Consider the following 22,569-nt stretch of genomic DNA (forward strand, 5'->3'; position numbering starts at 1 on the left):
ATTTATAAGAAATAATATTCTTCTTTTATATTCATGCTCATGTCGTTCTTTACTGTTGTTATATTAATATTTCTGATATGGATTTAATATTACTTATATTTAAAATTATTTATCGTATATTTAACTTATTCCTTATTATTCCTTATCGTCCATTTCGCTTATTGTATTTAACTTATAACATTCAATCTGTGGAGAAAGCTTAATTCTACAAATTCCAGAATAAAGAATTTCTATATCTTATATATAAAAAGTTTTATTATAAACTCACATCCATGTTTTAATTACAATAAATTGATTAAAATATTTAATATTTAAGATATTTTTTTTTATAAATGAATGATTTATTACATATTTCTTTTGCTAGTACTCTGCGTTGATACCACTGCTTTTCGAGATTTTCATCTTATTTTTGTTTTAATATATGCATACAGAATTTATAGAAATTTAGCTAGATAATTTTATTGATTATAGCTTATAGCATATATATTTTCATTGTTTGCAAAATTGTCCAAATCGTTGTTAATGATTTAATATATAAAGGCTTGAATATATGAACTAATTATGCAGACATGTTACAAAATATTATTTAGATATTTCTTAAAAAAAAGATATTTATATACATGCAAACATGTACATACATACAGCAAGAATTCGTATAATCATTTCGTATAATAATCACAAAGGTTTATAACAAAATGAACATACATTTAAAAGAAATAGATTTACTTAAATCTATATGTGACATATTTAATGTATCAAGAAAAATATGTGCTTCTATCATAAACCAAAACTGCATAAATGAAAATTATAACATATTTTTTATATACCTTGTTTTTCTTGCCATAAAAACAATTTATATTTATCTACATGTTGCAATGAAACTTTATTTCTAATTGTCCTATGTCCCTTAAGTTTTAATCAATAGATGGTTTTGTCCGTCTACGATGATGATTTCGTGCTAGTGCATGAATAATTGTCACTAAGAAGTAACAAACCATTACTGTAACAAATTTATCAAACAGCCATGATATTGTAGTTGTTCCATCCTGCAAAAATATGTTTATTTTTAGATTGATCTTAGTAACAAATATTGCTTATTGCTTATTAATTTGTAAAGCTGACTTACCACAGACGATTTAATATGTAGCTTTTGTTTCTGTTCAATGAAATATTTCTTTAATGGTTCTTGGAATTTTCTACCAACAAATGGTATGACTGCTAATAAACTAATAAATTTATCTAAAAGTTCTTCATTGAAGGCAATGATTACTGCTAATTGTTGTATATGCATTTTGATGACAGCTTTTCCTATCAATGTCGCACCAAAGAATGTCCAGAATGGAATGAGATAATGTCCACATGTCAAACCAGCCAAGTCAAACAGTGGATTTGGAATCTGTAAAATTTTATTGCGATAAACGTGACATAAAAAAATAGATCATATTACATCACTGCTTATAAAGGGAATAATCCTGATATTTGAGGCTTTCGCGGTGTACATGAATATTAGAATTGGTTTTAGGGATTTGAACCGTATAGACTTTTTGTTTGTTTCCAACGTTTCGTTTGAACATTTTAGCTCACTTCATCAGGGAGGAATTCGAGTCTTCCTTTATACAGGGTGGCCTATTTTGATCGATCACACCCATAAACTTTTTTATTTTTTATTTTTGTGACAATTAAATGCTTCAAATAAAAGTTGCCCAATTTAAAGGGGGACAAAAGATAGCGTTATTCACTTTTTTCTAAAGGATGCTTTTTAAGGTCATTTATGTTTTTTTTTAAACGGAAAACCACTATATTTTTTAAAAATAAACTGATTCCTCGTAATTTTGGACAAAAAGTTATAAAGGTAAGATGGCCAAAAAATGAATAGTTTAGGAGATATTTGATACTTCAATTTGACATAATTTTACATAAACTGTGAATAGTAAAGTATTCATTTTACTGATCTCAAATCTTAATATTTTTATGCACAAAATGAGAGAAATCAATTAGTAAAAAAAATACATAATTGTTTTCAAGAAAAAGTATGTAAATGCAAGCTACATACTTTTTCTTGCAAACAATTATGTGTTTCTTTTATACCAATTGATTCCGTTCATTATTTTATGCATAAAAGTATTTAGGTAAGATCGTCGAAAAATGAATATTTTACGAGATATTTCAAATTATGTAAAATTTTGTTTTTAAGTATAAAATATCTCGTAAACTATTCATTTTTTGGCCAACTTACCCTTATAACTTTTTATGCCGAAAATTGCGAGGAATCGATTTATATAAAAAAAAATATAATTTAATTTAAAAAACATAAATGACCTTTAAATGACCTTGAAAAGCGCCCTTTAGGAAAATCAGTAGCGCCATCTTCTGACCTTCTTCAAATTAAACAACTTTTGTTTGAAATATTTTGTTGTGCAATCAAAAATGAAAAAGTTTTTGGGGGTGACCGATTAAAATAGGACACTCTGTATAGTGAACGGATCGGGAGAGGAGGATGTGTTGGTGAGGGGAAGGGAAAGAGGTGGGGAAATTTATTAGCCAATTATGGCGTTTTTTAAAAAACTGGGAGTATGGATTGCCAAATTGGACTGAATAAAGGATAAATCTTTTGTCAAAAATTAAAAAAAAAATGAATACATACCGATGCACAAGCTAATATGCCCCAGAATCCAGCTTTCTCGACAAATTGCTTCATATATAACTTGATACGCATTACAAACGATACATTTTCCTCATTTTCTAACTCTTCCAAAGCTTCTAACTCTTTTAGATCTTGGTTTTCATTTTTACTGTTTTGTCCACTTATCCTTGCGGCTCTAGCCATAAAATATGGCGGTAACTCGCCAAGTGCGGTACCAGCTCCCCATAGCATGGCTTCTACACGTACTTTTTTCATAATATTTAATATACCTACTGCCCACACTGGATCAATTTTCGTTGGGCACACTATTTGGTCAGGATATGGTGGTTCAGGAAAGTTCAGAGCACCACATTCGTATGCTGCCATAGTAACAGCTGCTATATGTGGTCCTAAGTATAACACAAAGGTATGCAAACCCGTTCCAAGACCTACACTTGATAATACACCTAGTCCTACCCAATACAACCACCATAAAATCTTGGCTTCCCATAACTTAAAAATCTAGAAATAAAACAAAATAATTATTTTATATCAAGATAAAAAATGTTTACACATTCATATGCATTATACATATATATATTACATATATACACGTAATTTCATCTAAAGTGTGTTACAAGATCTTTTCTTAGAAACTTAAAAATAACAAAAAAAATTTCTTAGCATTTCAGTTTTGACTAAAATCTTTTACTAAATAATAGAGTATATTATATCTAAAAAATCATGATTTATATATATATATGGATTCTTTTATTCATATTGTATACACAAAAGTATATATTAAGATAGAATTATTACAAAAATCAATAGTTTAGAAAATATTTTATAATTTTATAACATAATATATGTAATATCTCATAAATTGTGTATAATGTGTGTCATTTCTCCATAATATTAGCTTAATATTTTTATATACAGAACTCAATGAGATAAATTGAAATTAATATAAAAAATTTTTATATTGCCCTTATATAAACATAGGACAACAACAATTCTTTACTGATTCTGTGAGGAAATGTTTAATAATTATTTTGAAGAAATAATAAATATTTTATAAAACATATATTTAGTCACATTAAAATATATTATCAAAGTATATTATTAAAAATATCTTGTATTCTATCTTAATACTTTTATATTAGAGAGTAACGAAATTGATATGTATAACAAAAATCGTACTCTAGTTAAAAAATAAAAGAAATCTACTTTTCTGTCTTGAAAGTTCAATATCAATATTCTATCGAAAGTTTTAGCAAAAAAAAGGCTTATAATGTCTTAAGTAAAACATCCAATACATATGCATGCATATGTGCATCACGATTTTTAATTATAAATATATTATAATTATGAGAAATAAAATTTCCGTATAGTTAACTACAACTTTTGTTTAGATAAAACTGAAAAATTTAATTTTCTGAAAAAATTGGATTTTAATTTGTGAAGCTTAATTATGAAGGTATGTATATTGAAAATATTAACAAAAGTATATATTGAAGATTGAGAAAAAAGGAAGATGATTAATAATAATCTGTCTTGATACTTCATTAAGATAAAAGTCTGTTCAATTGTGGATTAAAGAAAAAATATACTTCAAAAAAATATCTACAGTTTTAAATAACTAGTTATAAATGACACAACATACCTCTTGTTGTGGGCCAGATATTCGGCCTGACAGAAGAAATAGTATTACAATTGAAATTATAGTGCATACTATTCGTTTATAAAGCAACGTTTTCTTCACTAAAGTAAGTATATTAATGAACACTTCGCTAAAGAAATAATGCAACGTTGTAATTGGATGTTGCCAGAGCGTTAAATGATCTGGATCCAAATTCTGGAGTAAAACATTATCTGGATGACTCAAATTGTGTTCCATCAGAGGAGATACGTTTTTTCCAGCACTTTTCTGAGCACCATTAGTAGGAGCTTGATCTTTTGAACGTTGAATGGCAGTAGAATTAACCAACATGGTATTTCTTAAACAATTAATCTGTAAATAAAATTTAATGCAAAAGATTAGAATATAATTTAGCAAAAACTTATATACAAGATGTGTCCCATTTTATAAAATATGCTTAAATATATAACAAAAAACACTGTGTTTTAGAAAACAATGTTTTGAACAATGTTTTGATTTTTAGGGAGAAAGAAATTGATAATCTTTAATTTTAAGGTCATTTTTTAAGATAATTTGAAGATCAATTTAGTATTTTTTTCTTTTTTAATTGAAATCACTCTAATTTTTTTATAAACATATAAATAATATATAATTTATGTAAAAAAAATTATGAGAGTAGGAGAGTAGGTTGGCCAAAAAATGAATAGTTTACGAAAGATTTTATATTTTAATTTGACATAATTTTACATAAACTATAAAATATCTCGTAAAATATTCACTTGTCTATGATCTTAAAACTCAATATTTTTATACCTAAAATGAGAAGAATCAATCAATAAAGAAAAAATATGGTTGTTTTTAAGAAACAATATATAGCTGCTAACGTTATACGTTCTTATCATAAATATGATAAATTACTCAAAATTAGTTTTTCTTTTTAAATGCAGCAGTTAATGTGTTAAAATAAAAGATTTATGTAAATTCCATCAATTAATACTCTTATAATAAACAAATATTGTAGGATATATAATACAAATAGCATAAATAACATGATTGCTGCTTAATATGTTTAATACAAAATTTTATAACAATATATCATGCTTTAGCAGTTATTTTCTTCATTAAAAAGTCTACGTATCAAAATATTTTTGCAAATACATTTAAACAAATATCTTTTTTTATTTACCTACTACACATATAAGTTATTTTGCTAACCAAAAAATTGTTCATGCTAACCAAAAATTATAGACGTAAAAAAATCATAGTTAGAAGAGCTCAAACTCAATATATATATCTTAATAATTTAATTAACTATTTTACATATGAACGACTATGATGAAAATCGAAAAATAGATTATTCAAAAATTTTTTTATAAGAAAATATCGAAGATGTATCGAATTTTTCTAATCATGTTTCCAAAATTTTAACTGTTCTTTTTTTTTGCAACTGTTCTCTGGCATAAGACGTATAATAAATACTATACTTATATTTTTAAAAAATAGATTTTATATAAATGTATTACCTTTTCAATCTTATAAGTTCTATTTTAATTTTGATATATACCATAAGATGGAAATTTCTCTTCCCTATATCATCGTGACATAAATAATAAATTTTTTACAAAATTCTTAAAAATTGTTATAACTTTTCCATACGCTGCTTTATTCGTGGCACGATTAATTAAACTGTCAATTCACTCGTGACGTATCACTCCTTATCATACACACACACACACATTCACATATCTATATGGAACATATGTGTGAAAATATATATATATATACATAATACATATGACATATCTCCATGTATAATAAATATGTTGATATATAGATTTCACGCGGAAATATCACACATAAGAAAAGAGAGTATATTAAAATATTATAAGAAAAATATATTCATTAGTCTCATTTTTCTTTCCTTTAATATAAATGTCTTTATTTTTTTGGAAAATAGTATCACACAATATCGTTAGTTTTCCTTTCTATATTCATTTTTTCTTCTTTTTCTTTATTTTATTGCTAAATATCGGCAGTAGAGTCCCTAGAAAACTCTAAAGCCTTGTGTCCATGATACTAGGTCCGAGTTCTCGGACCGAGAAGTTTGTAGCCAATAAAATTGCCGCTTTTCCGTAAAAGCTACAAATTAATTGGCTACAAACTTTTCGGTCCAAGAACTTGGACCAAGTTCTAGCATCGTGGACACAAGGCTTAAGGGTCATTCCACAATAGGTTGCAAATGCACTCGTTGCCAGTTGACAATTGCGGATTGACCAATCAGCTGACAAGTAGCTTTGCTCTGATTGGTCAATCCGCAATTGTCAACTGGCAACGAGGACATTTGCAACCTATTGTGGAATGACCCTAAAGGTGACGTCCCAACGCGTATACATACCAGGGGCTCGATTCTTGAATTCATTCGCAAGAGAAACGTATGCGCAAATTCGGCTCTTACAGAAAAGTTGCAAGTTGATTGGCTAAAAGCCATGCGATAGCCAATCAACTTGCAACTTTTTTGTAAGAGCCGAATTTGCGTATACGTTTCTCTTGCGAATGAATTCAAGAATCAAGTCCCAGAACGCAAGCACTAAAAAAAAAGTGAAATCAGAAGCCAGTTTTATATTATATTTTGCTGCGTTGTGCCTGCTCTCTCTCTCTTATTGGAGACAAGTGCTTATTCAGATACAACATTAGTTTTATTGAAATTCTTCCTTATATAGGTATAATATATTAGTAGTATATACTTTTATTTATATTTTAGAAGTCTTTTCACAAAATTATTAATTTTTAGTATTCTTATGCATCGAGAGATGACAATATTTCTATAATACTGTGGTATTGCGTACTCTTGAGCATCCTCTGATAGAGACGAACCAGTCGAGCAATAAAGAATTAATGGTAATTTTAGAAGCATTTGTTCTGAAGCTCTTCTTCACCTCCGCAAAGTTAGCCCCCCCACTTTGACTTTTGTAATTTTTTTTTTTACTAATCGTTTGGTGGTCGTTTGGTAGTGTTTGGTACCGCATTAAAAACTTTTGGTGGTCTTTCGTTTTTTTAAAAAATCAATTTCAAATTTTTACCCTTCTCTTAGCCCCCCCACTTTGACTATTGTAATTTTTTTTTTACCAATCGTTTGGTGGTCGTTTGGTAGCGTTTGGTACCGCATTAAAAACTTTTGGTGGTCTTCCGTTTTTTTAGAAAATCATTTTCAAAATTTTTACCCTTCTCTTAGCCCCCCCACTTTGACTATTGTAATTTTTTTTTTACCAATCGTTTGGTGGTCGTTTGGTAGTGTTTGGTACCGCATTAAAAACTTTTGGTGGTCTTTTGTTTTTTTAGAAAATCAATTTCAATTTTTTAAGGTACCATTTTATGCGCAGCGTACTGCCGCAGCAATTCGCTCCTATTGGTTGAAGTTCAATTGAATGAACAGCAAAGGCAGCAAAACAAGAGAACACGCAAGATGCAATTAGTTGATTCTAATTATTATTTCAGTTATTATTGTTGATATCAATAATAAATTTTAGGAATACAATAGATAATTATGAGAATAACAAGTAAAAACCGTAATCTTAACCTTAAAATAATAAAAAAATGATGAAATAATAAGGCTATAGCACACACTTTCCGTAACCGTAAACATAACCGTAACATAAGGATTTGACCAATCGCGTTGCTTGATTCATTTGACATTGGTTGCATGTCAAATGAATCAAGCAACGCGATTGGTCAAATCCTTATGTTACGGTTAGGGCCGGTATTCATAGTCGGTTCTTATATTTAAGACTGTCTTAAGTACAATCTTAAGATGTGATTAACCAATCACAGAGCCGTATTTGCATCTTAAGACATTACTTAAGACGGTCTTGAAATGAGAACGGACTATGAATACCGGCCTATGTTTACGGTTACGGAAAGTGTGTGCTATAGCCTTATTTCATTTTTTTTTTTTATTATTTTAAGGTTAAGATTACGGTTTTTACTTGTTATTCTCATAATTATCTATTGTATTCCTAAAATTTATTATTGATATCAACAATAATAACTGAAATAATAATTAGAATCAACTAATTGCATCTTGCGTGTTCTCTTGTTTTGCTGCCTTTGCTGTTCATTCAATTGAACTTCAACCAATAGGAGCGAATTGCTGCGGCAGTACGCTGCGCATAAAATGGTACCTTAAAAAATTGAAATTGATTTTCTAAAAAAACAAAAGACCACCAAAAGTTTTTAATGCGGTACCAAACACTACCAAACGACCATCAAACGATTGGTAAAAAAAAAATTACAATAGTCAATGTGGGGGGGCTAAGAGAAGGGTAAAAATTTTGAAAATGATTTTCTAAAAAAACGAAAGACCACCAAAAGTTTTTAATGCGGTACCAAACGCTACCAAACGACCACCAAACGATTGGTAAAAAAAAAAATTACAATAGTCAAAGTGGGGGGGCTAAGAGAAGGGTAAAAATTTGAAATTGATTTTTTAAAAAAACGAAAGACCACCAAAAGTTTTTAATGCGGTACCAAACACTACCAAACGACCACCAAACGATTGGTAAAAAAAAAAATTACAAAAGTCAAAGTGGGGGGGCTAACTTTGCGGAGGTCTCTTCTTCAGCCAGATGTTGATATATTCTGCTAGAATTTCAAGAATCTGGAGCAGTTAAATATCAGGTAAATATCAAATAACTTCATCAATGAGTCATATTCAATGTTCATTTGAGAGATTTTTAATGACATAATCGTGCAGTTTAATTTCAATAGTAAATATATTATCTATCAATAAATATTTCTTATTATTTATATGTTTATACTATATTCTTTAATAGGTCTCACAGCGGATAAAATAAGAAAATATTCTTTTTGGAAAAAAATGGATTCCGAACGTATTTTAGTAGTTATTTTCTGTTTAATAAAAAAGTTCAAACAAAGTTACAATATTTTTTATAAAGAAGAATTACGACGCAAAATACTCAAAATATATGTACTGTACAAAATTATGATAAACAAAGAAAGATCTATAAGAAATCGACAATATTAATATATATGTTCTGATTTATTCTTCGCTTCTTGCATGTATTAAGATCTTACTTGAAAAATGTAAATAACATTGTTAATATATACTTATAGATGTTGTATTTTTCTCTCTCTCGTCTTCTCCATCCTTAATATTTATTAATTTATAAACTATTATTAGTCCACAATATAAGGTCCTGCGCACAATAGGAAAAATATTAGGAATAAGAATTATTTTAATCGGAAAAACTCTAATATAAAAATACAAATTCGAGTATAAAGAACTAGTAAGGGCTAATAAACTACTAAAGAATCGAATCCTTTATACCCGAATTTGTATTTTTATAGAGTTTTTCCGATTAAAATAATTCTTATTCCTAATATTTAATATTTATTCCTAATATTTTTCCTATTGTGCGCAGGGCCTAAGGCCCGATTGCACCAACATTATTTTAGCTTTAAGTGAGACTTAAATATCTATCTATCTTTATCTTTTTTTCTAAATAAATAAAGATAAACATATATTTAAGTCTCGCTTAAAACCAAATTGACGTTGGTGCAATCGGGCCTAAGTGATTTAAGTCCTAAAAGCCTTAAGAAATTGACTAATCACAGTTGAGTATTCTCTTCATACTTGATGGTGATTGGTCAATTTCTTAATGCTGGGTCCACAATACTAGAAATCGGTCCGAGTTCTCGATCATGTAACTTTTCTTTAGAGCGAAAACGTGAAAAGTGAACAATTTCACTATGGAAACCAATGCGTGATTGGCGGAACAGAGCAAAATTTTTCACTTTTCACGTTTTCACTTTAAAGAAAAGTTACATGATCGACCCCCTCGATTCAAGTTCTCGAATAGAAATAGTTGTACTTTGACGACTCTAGTAGATGGCTTATAGTCGAATATGTAAAAAAATAAAGAAAAAATTATTAAAAGTTATGAAAATTACATTTCTAATGGCCTAATTTACATCGAGCACTTGATACGCGTATCAAGTAGTGCATTTAAGCCTAGTCTACAATAGAGTCATAAGGTCGTAAACGTAAGAAATTGATCAATCACAGTCGATTATTCTCTTCGAATTCAACTGTGATTGGTCAATTTCTTACGTTTACGACCTTATGACTCTATTGTAGACTAGCCCTTAGGGTTATTACATCGACGTAAAAAGGACGTGTAAACGGTCGCAGTGTAACGATAGCAATAATGCCAACCATAAAAATTAAACATTTTAATTCTCCATTGTTTGCAGAGTTGGTTATTCTGTATTCCATACCATAGGCCGGTATTCATAGTCCGTTCTTATATTTAAGATCGTCTTAAGATCTCGTTCAACCAATCAAGAGATGCTATGCGAACATTTGATTGGTTAAACGAGATCTTAAGACGATCTTAAATATAAGAACGGACTATGAATACCGGCCATAGAGTACGTTTACACGGCACCCTTAGGGCTAGTCTACAATAGAGTCGTAAGGTCGTAAACGTAAGAAATTGACCAATCACAGTTGAATTCGAGGAGAATAATCGACTGTGATTGGTCAATTTCTTACGTTTACGACCTTACGACTCTATTGTAGACTAGGCTTTAATCGGGTTTAATAACATCCGTAGTTGTAAGACTGGCCAATCACAGCCGTTCCATTCTTTAGGGAAATGGCTGTGATTGGCCAGTTTTATAACTACGGATGTTATTAAACCTGAATAAGGTGCCGTGTAAACGTACTCTGTGTCGCACTGTGTCGTTGTTGGAAAGCACCCAAGAAGAAGAAGAAGAAGGAACACAGCCCAAAATACGAAATGGACCCCTCCCCACCAGATGGTGCCTAAAACACGATTTTAAAGCGAACTACAGGCTACAGGAGTTTACCATCTATTTTCTTCTATGCAATCCGGAGCCATTATGTGTGTAACGTAAGATCACAAATAAGTGAGATTATTATGTAGAATTATGTGAATGTACAAAAGCGCGAGGAGTCGTTAAGAAGTTAATTGTAAGCAATGAATTGATTACATCGTGATTGTCATATAAGAATTAATAAACGGAAAAAATTATGTGTAACTTCATTATTCAAGTAACCCCGGCTAATTGTGCAACGCTACTTTTGCGCGCGATTATGCACGTATACGTTACAGAATGACGTTAAAAATTTACGTTTGATAAAATAATTTATAATATAGTACCGTATCTTTTAAAACTTTAAGAATCGGATATATCATGGAATTATTTTTTATATAAAAAAAAAAAAAAAAAAAAAAAAAAAAAATAAATCCCCTGATTCTGAAAAGAACAAGAGTGATGGTTCTAATAAGGGTGCTAATCAGAATCCAAACACCTAGCTAATAACAAGAGTGAGATGATGCAATGGATTGCTACAATCTAAGTGTCATCAAGGACACTCGTATTAGTATCACTCGCTACCATCATACTGTATTGTTATTTTGTATTTCAGCTGAAAGACATTTGAAATCATGTCCATCCCACCATATTTGCTGGGTCCGAACCCATGGGCCACGATGATGGCCCAGCAACAAGCTCAGTTAGCAGCCGCTCAAGCACATGCTCAGGCTGCGGCTCATGCGCAGGCTGCTCATCATGCGCATATACAAGTTATGCAAGCTGGACCACCATTGCCGCAAATTCCTAAACAACCAGAAGTCTTGTCCGAGGATAAACTTCAGGAGAAAGGTAAGTTTTGCATAATTGACAATTATTTATAGTTCCTTTATAATAACGATCTTAATTGTTCCAGCGCAAAAGTGGCAGCAGTTGCAGTCAAAGCGATTCGCAGAAAAAAGGAAATTCGGTTTCGTAGATGCTCAGAAAGAAGACATGCCAGCTGAACATATAAGGAAAATCATTAGAGATCACGGTGATATGAGCAGCAGAAAATACAGACATGATAAACGTGTTTATTTGGGGTAAGTTATTGTAAAAAAAAAAAAAAATTGCACAATCAGATTTTTCTACAAATGTGTCTGTTGCAGGGCGTTAAAGTACATGCCGCATGCTGTAATGAAACTATTGGAAAATATGCCTATGCCATGGGAACAAATAAGAGACGTAAAGGTCTTGTATCATATTACAGGCGCCATTACATTCGTCAATGAAATTCCTTGGGTTATAGAGCCTGTATATATAGCTCAATGGGGGTAATATAGACAAAATAAAACTTTGTCTTTATATTGGTACATATTATATTAAAAAGTTTCATTCTTTTTCCAGCACCATGTGGATTATGATGAGACGAGAGAAGAGAGATCGCAGACATTTTAAAAGAATGAGATTTCCACCTTTTGACGACGAAGAGCCTCCTTTAGATTATGCGGATAATGTTTTGGATGTTGAACCTTTAGAGGCTATACAAATCGAACTTGACTCAGAGGAAGATGAATCTGTTGCATCCTGGTTTTATGAACACAAACCATTAGTTGGAACAAAGTAAGTTGATGTATATATATATTTATTTATTTACTGAGACATAAAAAATCAATTTCTTAATGATGAAAAGCGTAGGGGTCCTGAAATCAACTAGACATGTGAGTTGACAGCTTGAATTACTTGATATCATTAAAGTTAATGATACGAGTTATTCAGTTGGACAAAATGCTATACTGAAAGAATATTCTTAAAAATGTCATTATTCACTGCACATATAATAAAATATAAATGAGAAAATATATATTTCAGACACGTCAACGGATCTACATATCGGAGATGGAACCTAACATTACCACAAATGGCCACTTTGTATCGTTTGGCTAATCAATTGTTGACCGACTTGGTTGATCAAAATTTTTTTTACCTATTTGATCCCAAGTCATTCTTTACTGCAAAAGCCTTAAACATGGCTATACCTGGAGGACCGAAATTCGAACCACTGGTAAAGGATTCAAATGCCGCTGATGAAGATTGGAATGAATTCAATGATATAAATAAGATTATCATCAGGCAACCTATTAGGACAGAATATAGGATTGCGTTTCCTTATTTATACAATAATATGCCACATTTTGTTCATCTTTCATGGTAAGTTACGCGATTTTCTAATTAAATTTTTATTAAATTTATTTCCACACAAAGTTTTAAGATCTGCTTATCATTGTATAATGATCTTCCTAGCAGTGTGGTAAAGCAAATTTAGTGATTGTTATTCGTATCTTTTATAAAGACTATGAAAAGAAACCGCTGATGTCACATACAACAATTTTTTATAGAGTGGACCAATTTTTAATAGAGTGATTCATCTTGTGTGTGTTTGTAATGTATTTTAATTTATGCATATACATTTTACAGGTATCACGCACCAAATGTTGTTTATATAAAGACCGAAGACCCGGATTTGCCTGCATTTTATTTTGATCCATTGATCAATCCAATTTCTCATAGAAATTCGTTGAAGGTAAATTTGTATTAATTTGTATTAAGGTTCCTGGGTCGCGGCCATGTTAGATTGTGACGTCAGAGGCGAGAAAGCACACGCTGAAAATTCTTAGATGCCATTTTTAAATGAAAAGATATTTCTATGAAACATCGAATGATGGCTTTAGCACACTTAAGGGGGGAACCTGGTTTAGGAAACTGACAAAATACATAATTTTTAGAATTTTTTTCTCAGCTAAAATAAAACCAATTAATTCCAAATTTTAGGCACAATTTATTATACATTTAAATTATGTAAAATAATTTTTTTATTAAAAAATATTGGTTTTATTTAAAAATTAAAGCTATATTGATAGCGCCGCCCATTTTTCACTGTGTACAACCTAGCGATCGTAATTTTTGTCTGAAACAAAAAAACCAATTCATTTCTTTAATGTTATATTATTACCTTCTATTTAAACTAAAATATTTTTGAGAAAAGTTAAATTAGATTATTTTTTTTGTAAAAAAAAGTCGCAATTTTTTCGTGAAAATTGTAACTTCTTTTTTTAAAGTTGTAAAAGTTTTTCAATTTTTGCTTTTCTTTTAATTTTTTTTAGTTTAAATAGAAGGTAATAATATAACATTAAAGAAATGAATTGGTTTTTTTGTTTCAGACAAAAATTACGATCGCTAGGTTGTACACAGTGAAAAATGGGCGCTATCAATATAGCTTTATTTTTTAAATAAAACTTTAATATTTTTTAATAAAAAAATTATTTTACATAATTTAAATGTATAATAAACTGTGCCTAAAATTTGGAATTAATTGGTTTTATTTTAGCTGGGAAAAAAAATTCTAAAAATTATGTATTTTTCAGCCTCCTAAACCAGGTTCCCCCCTTAAAATACCTCGAAAACTATTCTTTTCCCTCGACATCAATCAACAATCGTAAAATAATTGTGATATCAGACTTTGTTATGCAGAATGACTGCGCATGTGCAAAGACCAGGCGGACTGGGCCTTGTATTACAGTCATTTTACAGCTGTTGATTGATTATAAAGAGAAAAGGATAGTTTTCGAGGTATTTTAAGAGTGTGCTAAAGCCATCTGAAGTGCTGTTTCATCGAAATATCTTTTTATTTCAAAATAGCATCTAAGAATTTTTAGCATGTGTTTTCTCGCCTCTGACGTCACAATTTTAACATGCTTGGGGGCGAGGACTTAGGAGCCTTAAATTTAAAAAAGTCAGTATGATAATACTTAATATAATTAAATTATTATTAGACAATAGAACCACAAATCGAAGACGACGAAGACTTTATTCTACCTGGCGAAGTGCAACCGTTCCTTCAGGAGATACCTCTTTACACTGACAATACGGCGAATGGAATAGCCCTTTTGTGGGCGCCGAGGCCGTTCAATACGCGTTCGGGCAGAACGAGGAGAGCCATTGACATTCCGTTAGTCAAGTCATGGTACAGAGAACACTGTCCGCCTGGGCAACCCGTTAAAGTGCGAGTCAGTTATCAGAAACTGCTGAAATACTTTGTCCTGAACGCTTTGAAGCATAGACCGCCGAAGCCGCAGAAGAAACGCTACCTGTTTCGCTCTTTCAAGTCGACCAAGTTCTTTCAGACGACGACGATAGATTGGGTGGAAGCCGGTCTGCAGGTGTGTCGTCAGGGATACAACATGTTGAACTTACTGATACACCGGAAGAACCTCAATTATCTTCATCTGGACTATAACTTTAATCTGAAACCCGTGAAAACGCTGACGACCAAAGAAAGGAAGAAATCCCGTTTCGGTAACGCCTTCCATCTATGCCGCGAGATTCTCCGCCTGACCAAACTCATCATCGATTCTCACGTTCAGTACAGACTGAACAACGTGGACGCCTTTCAGCTTGCCGACGGGCTGCAGTACATCTTCGCCCATGTCGGTCAATTGACCGGCATGTATCGGTACAAGTACAAACTGATGCGACAGATCAGGATGTGCAAGGACTTGAAGCACCTGATTTATTATCGTTTCAACACCGGACCGGTCGGCAAGGGACCCGGCTGCGGATTCTGGGCGCCCGGCTGGCGCGTTTGGTTGTTCTTCATGAGAGGCATCACTCCGTTGTTGGAGAGGTGGCTGGGTAACTTGTTGTCGCGACAGTTCGAGGGCCGTCATTCGAAAGGGGTGGCGAAGACGGTGACGAAGCAGCGAGTCGAATCGCACTTCGATCTCGAATTACGGGCTTCCGTTATGCACGACATAGTCGACATGATGCCCGAAGGGATAAAGCAAAACAAGGCGCGGACGATTCTTCAGCATTTGAGCGAGGCTTGGCGCTGCTGGAAAGCGAACATTCCGTGGAAGGTGCCGGGTTTGCCGATTCCCATTGAAAACATGATACTGCGGTATGTGAAGATGAAGGCAGACTGGTGGACCAATACGGCTCATTACAATCGGGAGAGAATTCGACGCGGCGCCACGGTGGACAAAACCGTGTGTAAGAAGAACCTAGGTCGCCTGACGCGTCTCTACTTGAAGGCCGAGCAGGAACGACAGCACAATTACTTGAAGGACGGTCCGTATATATCGCCGGAAGAAGCCGTAGCTATATTCACGACCTCGGTTCATTGGCTGGAGTCGCGAAGATTCGCGCCGATACCCTTCCCGCCACTATCATACAAACACGACACGAAACTATTGATATTGGCCCTGGAACGCTTGAAAGAGGCCTATAGCGTTAAGTCCAGATTGAATCAGAGTCAACGGGAGGAACTGGGCTTGATAGAACAAGCGTACGACAATCCACACGAGGCATTATCCAGAATTAAGCGACATTTGCTGACGCAGAGGGCTTTTAAGGAAGTCGGCATCGAGTTTATGGATCTCTACAGTCACCTGATTCCAGTATACGACGTGGAGCCGCTCGAGAAGATCACAGACGCCTACTTGGATCAGTATTTGTGGTATGAAGCGGACAAGAGGCGACTGTTTCCACCCTGGGTGAAGCCGGCCGATACAGAACCGCCACCTCTCCTCGTCTACAAGTGGTGTCAGGGTATCAACAATCTTCAGGATGTGTGGGACGTCAGCGAGGGCGAGTGCAACGTGTTGCTGGAGTCGAAATTCGAGAAGCTATACGAGAAGATCGATCTCACGTTGCTCAATAGGCTGTTACGCTTGATAGTCGATCACAACATCGCCGATTACATGACAGCGAAGAACAACGTTGTCATCAATTACAAGGATATGAATCACACCAACAGCTACGGCATCATCCGAGGATTGCAATTCGCGTCTTTCATCGCCCAGTATTACGGACTGGTGTTGGATCTACTCGTGTTGGGTCTTCAGCGTGCCAGCGAGATGGCCGGTCCGCCGCAAATGCCAAACGACTTCCTCACCTTCCAGGACGTCGCTTCCGAGACGGCTCATCCCATTCGATTGTACTGCCGCTACGTCGACAGGATACATCTGTTTCTGCGCTTCTCCGCTGATGAAGCGAGAGACCTCATTCAGCGTTACCTCACCGAACATCCCGATCCGAACAACGAGAACATCGTCGGCTACAATAATAAGAAGTGTTGGCCGCGGGACGCCCGTATGAGATTGATGAAGCACGACGTGAACCTGGGTCGGGCCGTATTCTGGGATATCAAAAATCGCCTGCCACGTTCGACCACCACTATCCAATGGGAGAACAGCTTCGTCAGCGTCTACAGCAAAGACAATCCTAATCTGCTGTTCAACATGAGCGGCTTCGAGTGTAGAATTCTGCCCAAGTGTAGGACAACCCACGAGGAGTTCACCCACCGGGACGGTGTCTGGAATCTCCAGAACGAGATCACGAAGGAGAGAACCGCCCAGTGTTTCTTGCGCGTCGACGACGAAAGTCTGCAGCGTTTCCACAATCGCGTCAGACAGATTTTGATGGCCTCGGGCTCGACCACGTTCACCAAAATCGTGAACAAGTGGAACACCGCTTTGATCGGCCTGATGACCTATTTCAGGGAAGCCGTGGTGAATACGCAAGAGTTGCTGGATCTGTTGGTGAAATGCGAGAACAAGATCCAGACGCGCATCAAGATTGGCCTGAACTCCAAAATGCCATCGCGTTTTCCGCCCGTGGTCTTTTACACGCCGAAAGAATTGGGCGGTCTAGGAATGCTGTCGATGGGTCACGTGTTGATACCTCAATCGGACCTGAGATGGTCGAAGCAGACCGACGTCGGCATCACTCACTTCCGTTCGGGCATGAGTCACGACGAGGATCAATTGATCCCGAACTTGTATCGCTACATACAGCCCTGGGAGTCGGAGTTCATCGATTCCCAACGCGTTTGGGCGGAATACGCTCTGAAGCGACAAGAGGCCAATGCTCAGAATCGCAGGCTTACCTTGGAGGATCTTGAGGATAGCTGGGATCGTGGTATTCCCAGGATAAACACGTTATTCCAGAAGGACCGGCACACTCTAGCCTACGACAAAGGTTGGCGTATTCGTACGGAGTTCAAGCAGTACCAGGTGCTGAAACAGAATCCATTCTGGTGGACTCATCAGCGTCACGACGGCAAACTGTGGAATCTGAATAACTATCGTACCGATATGATCCAGGCGCTCGGCGGCGTCGAGGGTATTCTGGAGCACACCCTCTTCAAAGGCACCTACTTCCCGACCTGGGAGGGTCTCTTCTGGGAAAAAGCGTCCGGTTTCGAGGAGTCCATGAAATACAAGAAACTGACGAACGCCCAACGTTCCGGTCTCAATCAAATCCCCAATCGTCGATTTACCCTGTGGTGGTCGCCCACCATCAACCGTGCGAACGTTTACGTCGGATTTCAAGTACAACTCGACCTGACCGGGATATTCATGCACGGCAAAATACCGACCCTGAAGATCTCACTGATTCAGATATTCCGTGCTCACTTGTGGCAAAAGGTGCACGAGTCCATCGTGATGGATCTCTGCCAGGTGTTCGATCAAGAACTGGACGCGCTGGAAATCGAGACAGTGCAAAAGGAAACGATACATCCGCGAAAATCTTACAAGATGAACTCCTCGTGCGCGGATATCCTTCTGTTTTCCGCCTACAAGTGGACCGTGTCCCGACCATCGCTCCTTGCCGATTCGAAGGATGTGATGGACAACACCACCACGCAAAAATATTGGATCGATGTTCAACTGAGATGGGGTGACTACGACTCCCACGATATCGAACGGTACGCTCGCGCCAAGTTCCTGGATTACACGACGGACAACATGTCGATATACCCATCGCCCACTGGTCTTCTGATAGCCATCGATCTGGCATACAATCTGCACAGTGCCTATGGCAATTGGTTCCCTGGCTGTAAACCACTCATACAGCAAGCCATGGCGAAGATCATGAAAGCGAATCCCGCTTTGTACGTGTTACGCGAACGCATTCGTAAAGCCTTGCAGCTGTACTCGTCCGAACCCACGGAACCCTATCTGTCTTCACAGAATTACGGTGAACTTTTCTCCAATCAGATCATATGGTTCGTGGACGACACGAATGTGTATCGCGTGACGATTCACAAGACCTTCGAAGGCAACCTGACCACGAAACCCATCAACGGGGCGATCTTCATCTTCAACCCACGCACGGGACAATTATTCTTGAAAATTATTCACACCTCCGTCTGGGCGGGCCAGAAGCGTCTCGGTCAATTAGCCAAGTGGAAGACAGCCGAGGAAGTCGCCGCGTTGATTCGTTCCCTACCAGTAGAAGAGCAGCCCAAGCAAATCATCGTTACCAGAAAGGGCATGTTGGATCCGTTAGAGGTGCACTTGCTAGACTTTCCCAATATAGTCATCAAGGGATCCGAATTGCAGCTGCCGTTCCAGGCCTGTCTCAAGGTAGAGAAATTCGGTGATCTGATCCTGAAGGCGACCGAGCCACAAATGGTGCTGTTCAATCTTTACGACGACTGGCTGAAGACTATCTCGTCTTACACCGCGTTCTCGCGACTGATCCTGATCCTACGGGCTCTCCATGTCAACACTGAAAGAACGAAGGTCGTGTTGAAACCCGACAAGACCACCATCACCGAGCCGCATCACATATGGCCGTCGCTGACGGATGACGAGTGGATCAAGGTGGAGGTGCAGCTGAAGGATCTCATCTTGGCGGATTACGGCAAGAAGAATAACGTCAACGTCGCGTCTCTCACGCAGTCCGAGATCCGCGACATCATTTTGGGTATGGAGATAAGTGCACCGTCGGCGCAACGTCAACAAATCGCCGAGATCGAGAAGCAAACCAAGGAGCAGAGTCAGCTAACTGCCACTACCACGCGAACGGTCAACAAGCACGGCGACGAGATCATCACCGCGACCACATCAAACTACGAGACGCAGACCTTCAGCTCCAAGACCGAATGGCGCGTACGAGCCATTTCCGCGACGAATCTTCATCTACGGACAAATCACATCTATGTCTCGTCCGATGACATCAAGGAGACTGGCTACACTTACATCCTGCCGAAGAACGTGCTCAAGAAATTTGTCACGATTTCTGATCTACGAGCGCAGATCGCCGGATACCTATACGGTATCAGCCCTCCCGATAATCCTCAGGTAAATAATTATCAATAGTTTTGTTTATTGAAATTATTAACTTCCTCCCTCCCTTGACTGTTTCGCGAAAAAAAATATTTTTTGATCAAGAATATTTTCAATGTAGAATAGAAAGATTACTTTCTGCAGGTTTTTTTTAATTCGAATCCAAGGTCAAACTTCAAAAATTTTAAATAGCTGATCCAATATGGTGGACAAAAGTCTAAAAAATCGTTCATTTTGCATACAAATTTTTTTAGTCGCCATGTTGGATCCGCCATTTTAAATTTGGAAATTTTAATTGTATTAAATCTCTAAATATCCACTTTTACATGCAAATTGAACAATTCTTCAAATTTTTGATTTGCCATATTAGGTTCGCCATATTGGATCCGCTATTTTAATTTTGAAATTTTGACCTCAGATTTTTAGATTCAGTGACAAAAATATAAAAATATACCACCCCGTTTTAATTGCTACAGTAGAAGTACTTTTTTTTTAAATATGCAAAAACAATATATTATAGTTTATCTTTTAAACTTTTTATTTTATTTTATTATCTCTCTATGATAATAGATTATTTAATTATCTCTATTTTTAAGGAGCATTTTTATATGTAATTTATATATTATAGGTGAAAGAAATCAGATGCATCGTAATGGCACCGCAATGGGGAACTCATCAGACCGTTCATATGCCAAACACATTACCTAATCATCAATACTTGAAGGAGATGGAACCGCTGGGATGGATACACACGCAGCCCAACGAATTGCCCCAATTGTCGCCCCAGGACATATCCTCCCACGCTCGGATCATGGCGGAAAATTCCATCTGGGACGGTGAAAAGACCATCGTTATCACTTGCAGCTTCACACCCGGTTCTTGCTCCCTTACGGCGTACAAATTGACCCCGAGTGGCTTTGAGTGGGGCAAACAGAACACTGACAAGGGAAATAATCCGAAGGGTTATCTACCTAGCCATTACGAAAAGGTACAGATGCTTCTGTCCGATCGGTTCCTTGGCTTTTTCATGGTGCCCAGCCAAGGCTCGTGGAACTACAACTTTATGGGTGTAAGACACGATCCCAACATGAAATATGAGCTTCAATTGGCGAATCCGAAGGAATTTTATCATGAGGTGCACAGGCCGGCTCATTTTCTCAACTTTTCGAGCTTGGAAGACGGTGAAGGCGTCGGGGCTGATCGGGAAGACATGTTTGCATAAATTAAATTCTTTCTATAACAGTTTTTATTTAACGGTGATGAAAGTACAGGATTTTGCTAAAGAACAGGAGAGATGCATATAAACAGTGTGTAAAAGTCTGTAATACTTGTAATACTTCTTATTTTCTATTTCTTTATCTAATGATTGGATGCACAGGCGATTAATTAATTACGATTATAAATACACGTAATGATAATAAATAGTGTGTAAAAGTTTATTGAATAATATTAATAGATGTGTACCACTATTGACGCAGACGACAGTGACGTCATATCCTTATCACGCCTGTGATGTCAATGTCATCTTCTCAATACTCAATATTATAAATCGATAAATATCTGAATCTTTTTTAAATATTCCAGAAGTTTATTCTATAAATAATCTATATGTTTAACAAAGTTTTGTAGTAAAATTATTTTCGGTACAAATTGTAATTGTTTGGTGGATAAATATGTAATTTGCAACAACTACATATTTTTTTTAACAACCATGCGTTTTCTTTACATCAATTGATTCTTCTCATTATTTTGTACATAAAAGTATTCGGATAAAATAATCGAAAAATAAAATTTAACGAGATATTTTATAGTTTATGTAAAATTATATCACATTAAGATATTAAATATCTCGTAAACTATTCATTTTTCAACCATCTTACCTTTATACATTTTACGCCAAATTGCGAGGAATTGACTTATATAAAAAATTAGAATGGTTTCATTAAAAAAAACAAGTTGACCTTTAAATGACCTTAAAAAATAATCTTAGTTCAAATTCAAGATTATCGCTTTTTTCTTCTCGAAATCTTTTAACTTTTGTATAAAATATTTTCTCGTTACAGCCATAATTTCAATAATATTTAACTATATTAATTAAAATGGGATATCCTGTATCCACACATATTGGAGTAAATCTTCAAATCTGCCGCCTAAGCTCAGTATAGAAATCTCTAGGGATCTCTATGAGCAGTGTTTGCTGTTATCTAAATAAAATTATATAGATGATCATCTAGATAAAATTTGGTGTCATCTTATCTTTATATAGATAATAAAAATATGTATTATCTATATCTGCATCTTAGATGAAAAAAGTGTTATCTTTACTAAATTATCTA

General features: G+C 35.2%; 2 protein-coding genes across 4 annotated transcripts; one reads left to right on the forward strand and one right to left on the reverse strand.

The window, feature by feature from the left end:
- Positions 1–400: 400 nt before the first annotated feature.
- Positions 401–5,987, reverse strand: LOC145934410 (vacuole membrane protein 1). The gene is made up of 5 exons (XM_083034793.1): positions 5,786–5,987; positions 4,287–4,634; positions 2,645–3,145; positions 1,127–1,396; positions 401–1,046 (listed from the first exon to the last, which is right to left on the reverse strand). The coding sequence occupies exons 2-5, from the start codon at positions 4,611–4,613 to the stop codon at positions 915–917; spliced, it is 1,230 nt and encodes a 409-aa protein (XP_082890919.1). The 5' UTR covers positions 4,614–4,634; positions 5,786–5,987; the 3' UTR covers positions 401–914.
- Positions 5,988–11,017: 5,030 nt separating this feature from the next.
- Positions 11,018–21,670, forward strand: Prp8 (pre-mRNA processing factor 8). 3 transcript variants are annotated; one of them, XM_083032897.1, is made up of 9 exons: positions 11,018–11,274; positions 11,734–11,969; positions 12,034–12,202; positions 12,269–12,433; positions 12,507–12,722; positions 12,972–13,310; positions 13,578–13,683; positions 14,933–20,248; positions 20,862–21,670. In XM_083032897.1, exons 2-9 carry the CDS (start codon positions 11,753–11,755, stop codon positions 21,453–21,455), a joined length of 7,122 nt encoding a protein of 2,373 aa, XP_082889023.1. In that variant the 5' UTR covers positions 11,018–11,274; positions 11,734–11,752; the 3' UTR covers positions 21,456–21,670. The 3 variants fall into 3 exon arrangements, with proteins under 3 accessions (XP_082889023.1, XP_082889024.1, XP_082889025.1); XM_083032898.1 differs by having other exon boundaries at positions 11,018–11,194; XM_083032899.1 differs by having other exon boundaries at positions 11,018–11,185.
- The last annotated feature ends 899 nt before the right edge of the window (positions 21,671–22,569 follow it).

The sequence above is a fragment of the Prenolepis imparis genome, unplaced genomic scaffold (genome assembly GCF_030444845.1).
Source record: "Prenolepis imparis isolate NDT839.2.m4 unplaced genomic scaffold, iyPreImpa1.0 SCAF_3, whole genome shotgun sequence".
Taxonomy (NCBI): domain Eukaryota; kingdom Metazoa; phylum Arthropoda; class Insecta; order Hymenoptera; family Formicidae; genus Prenolepis; species Prenolepis imparis.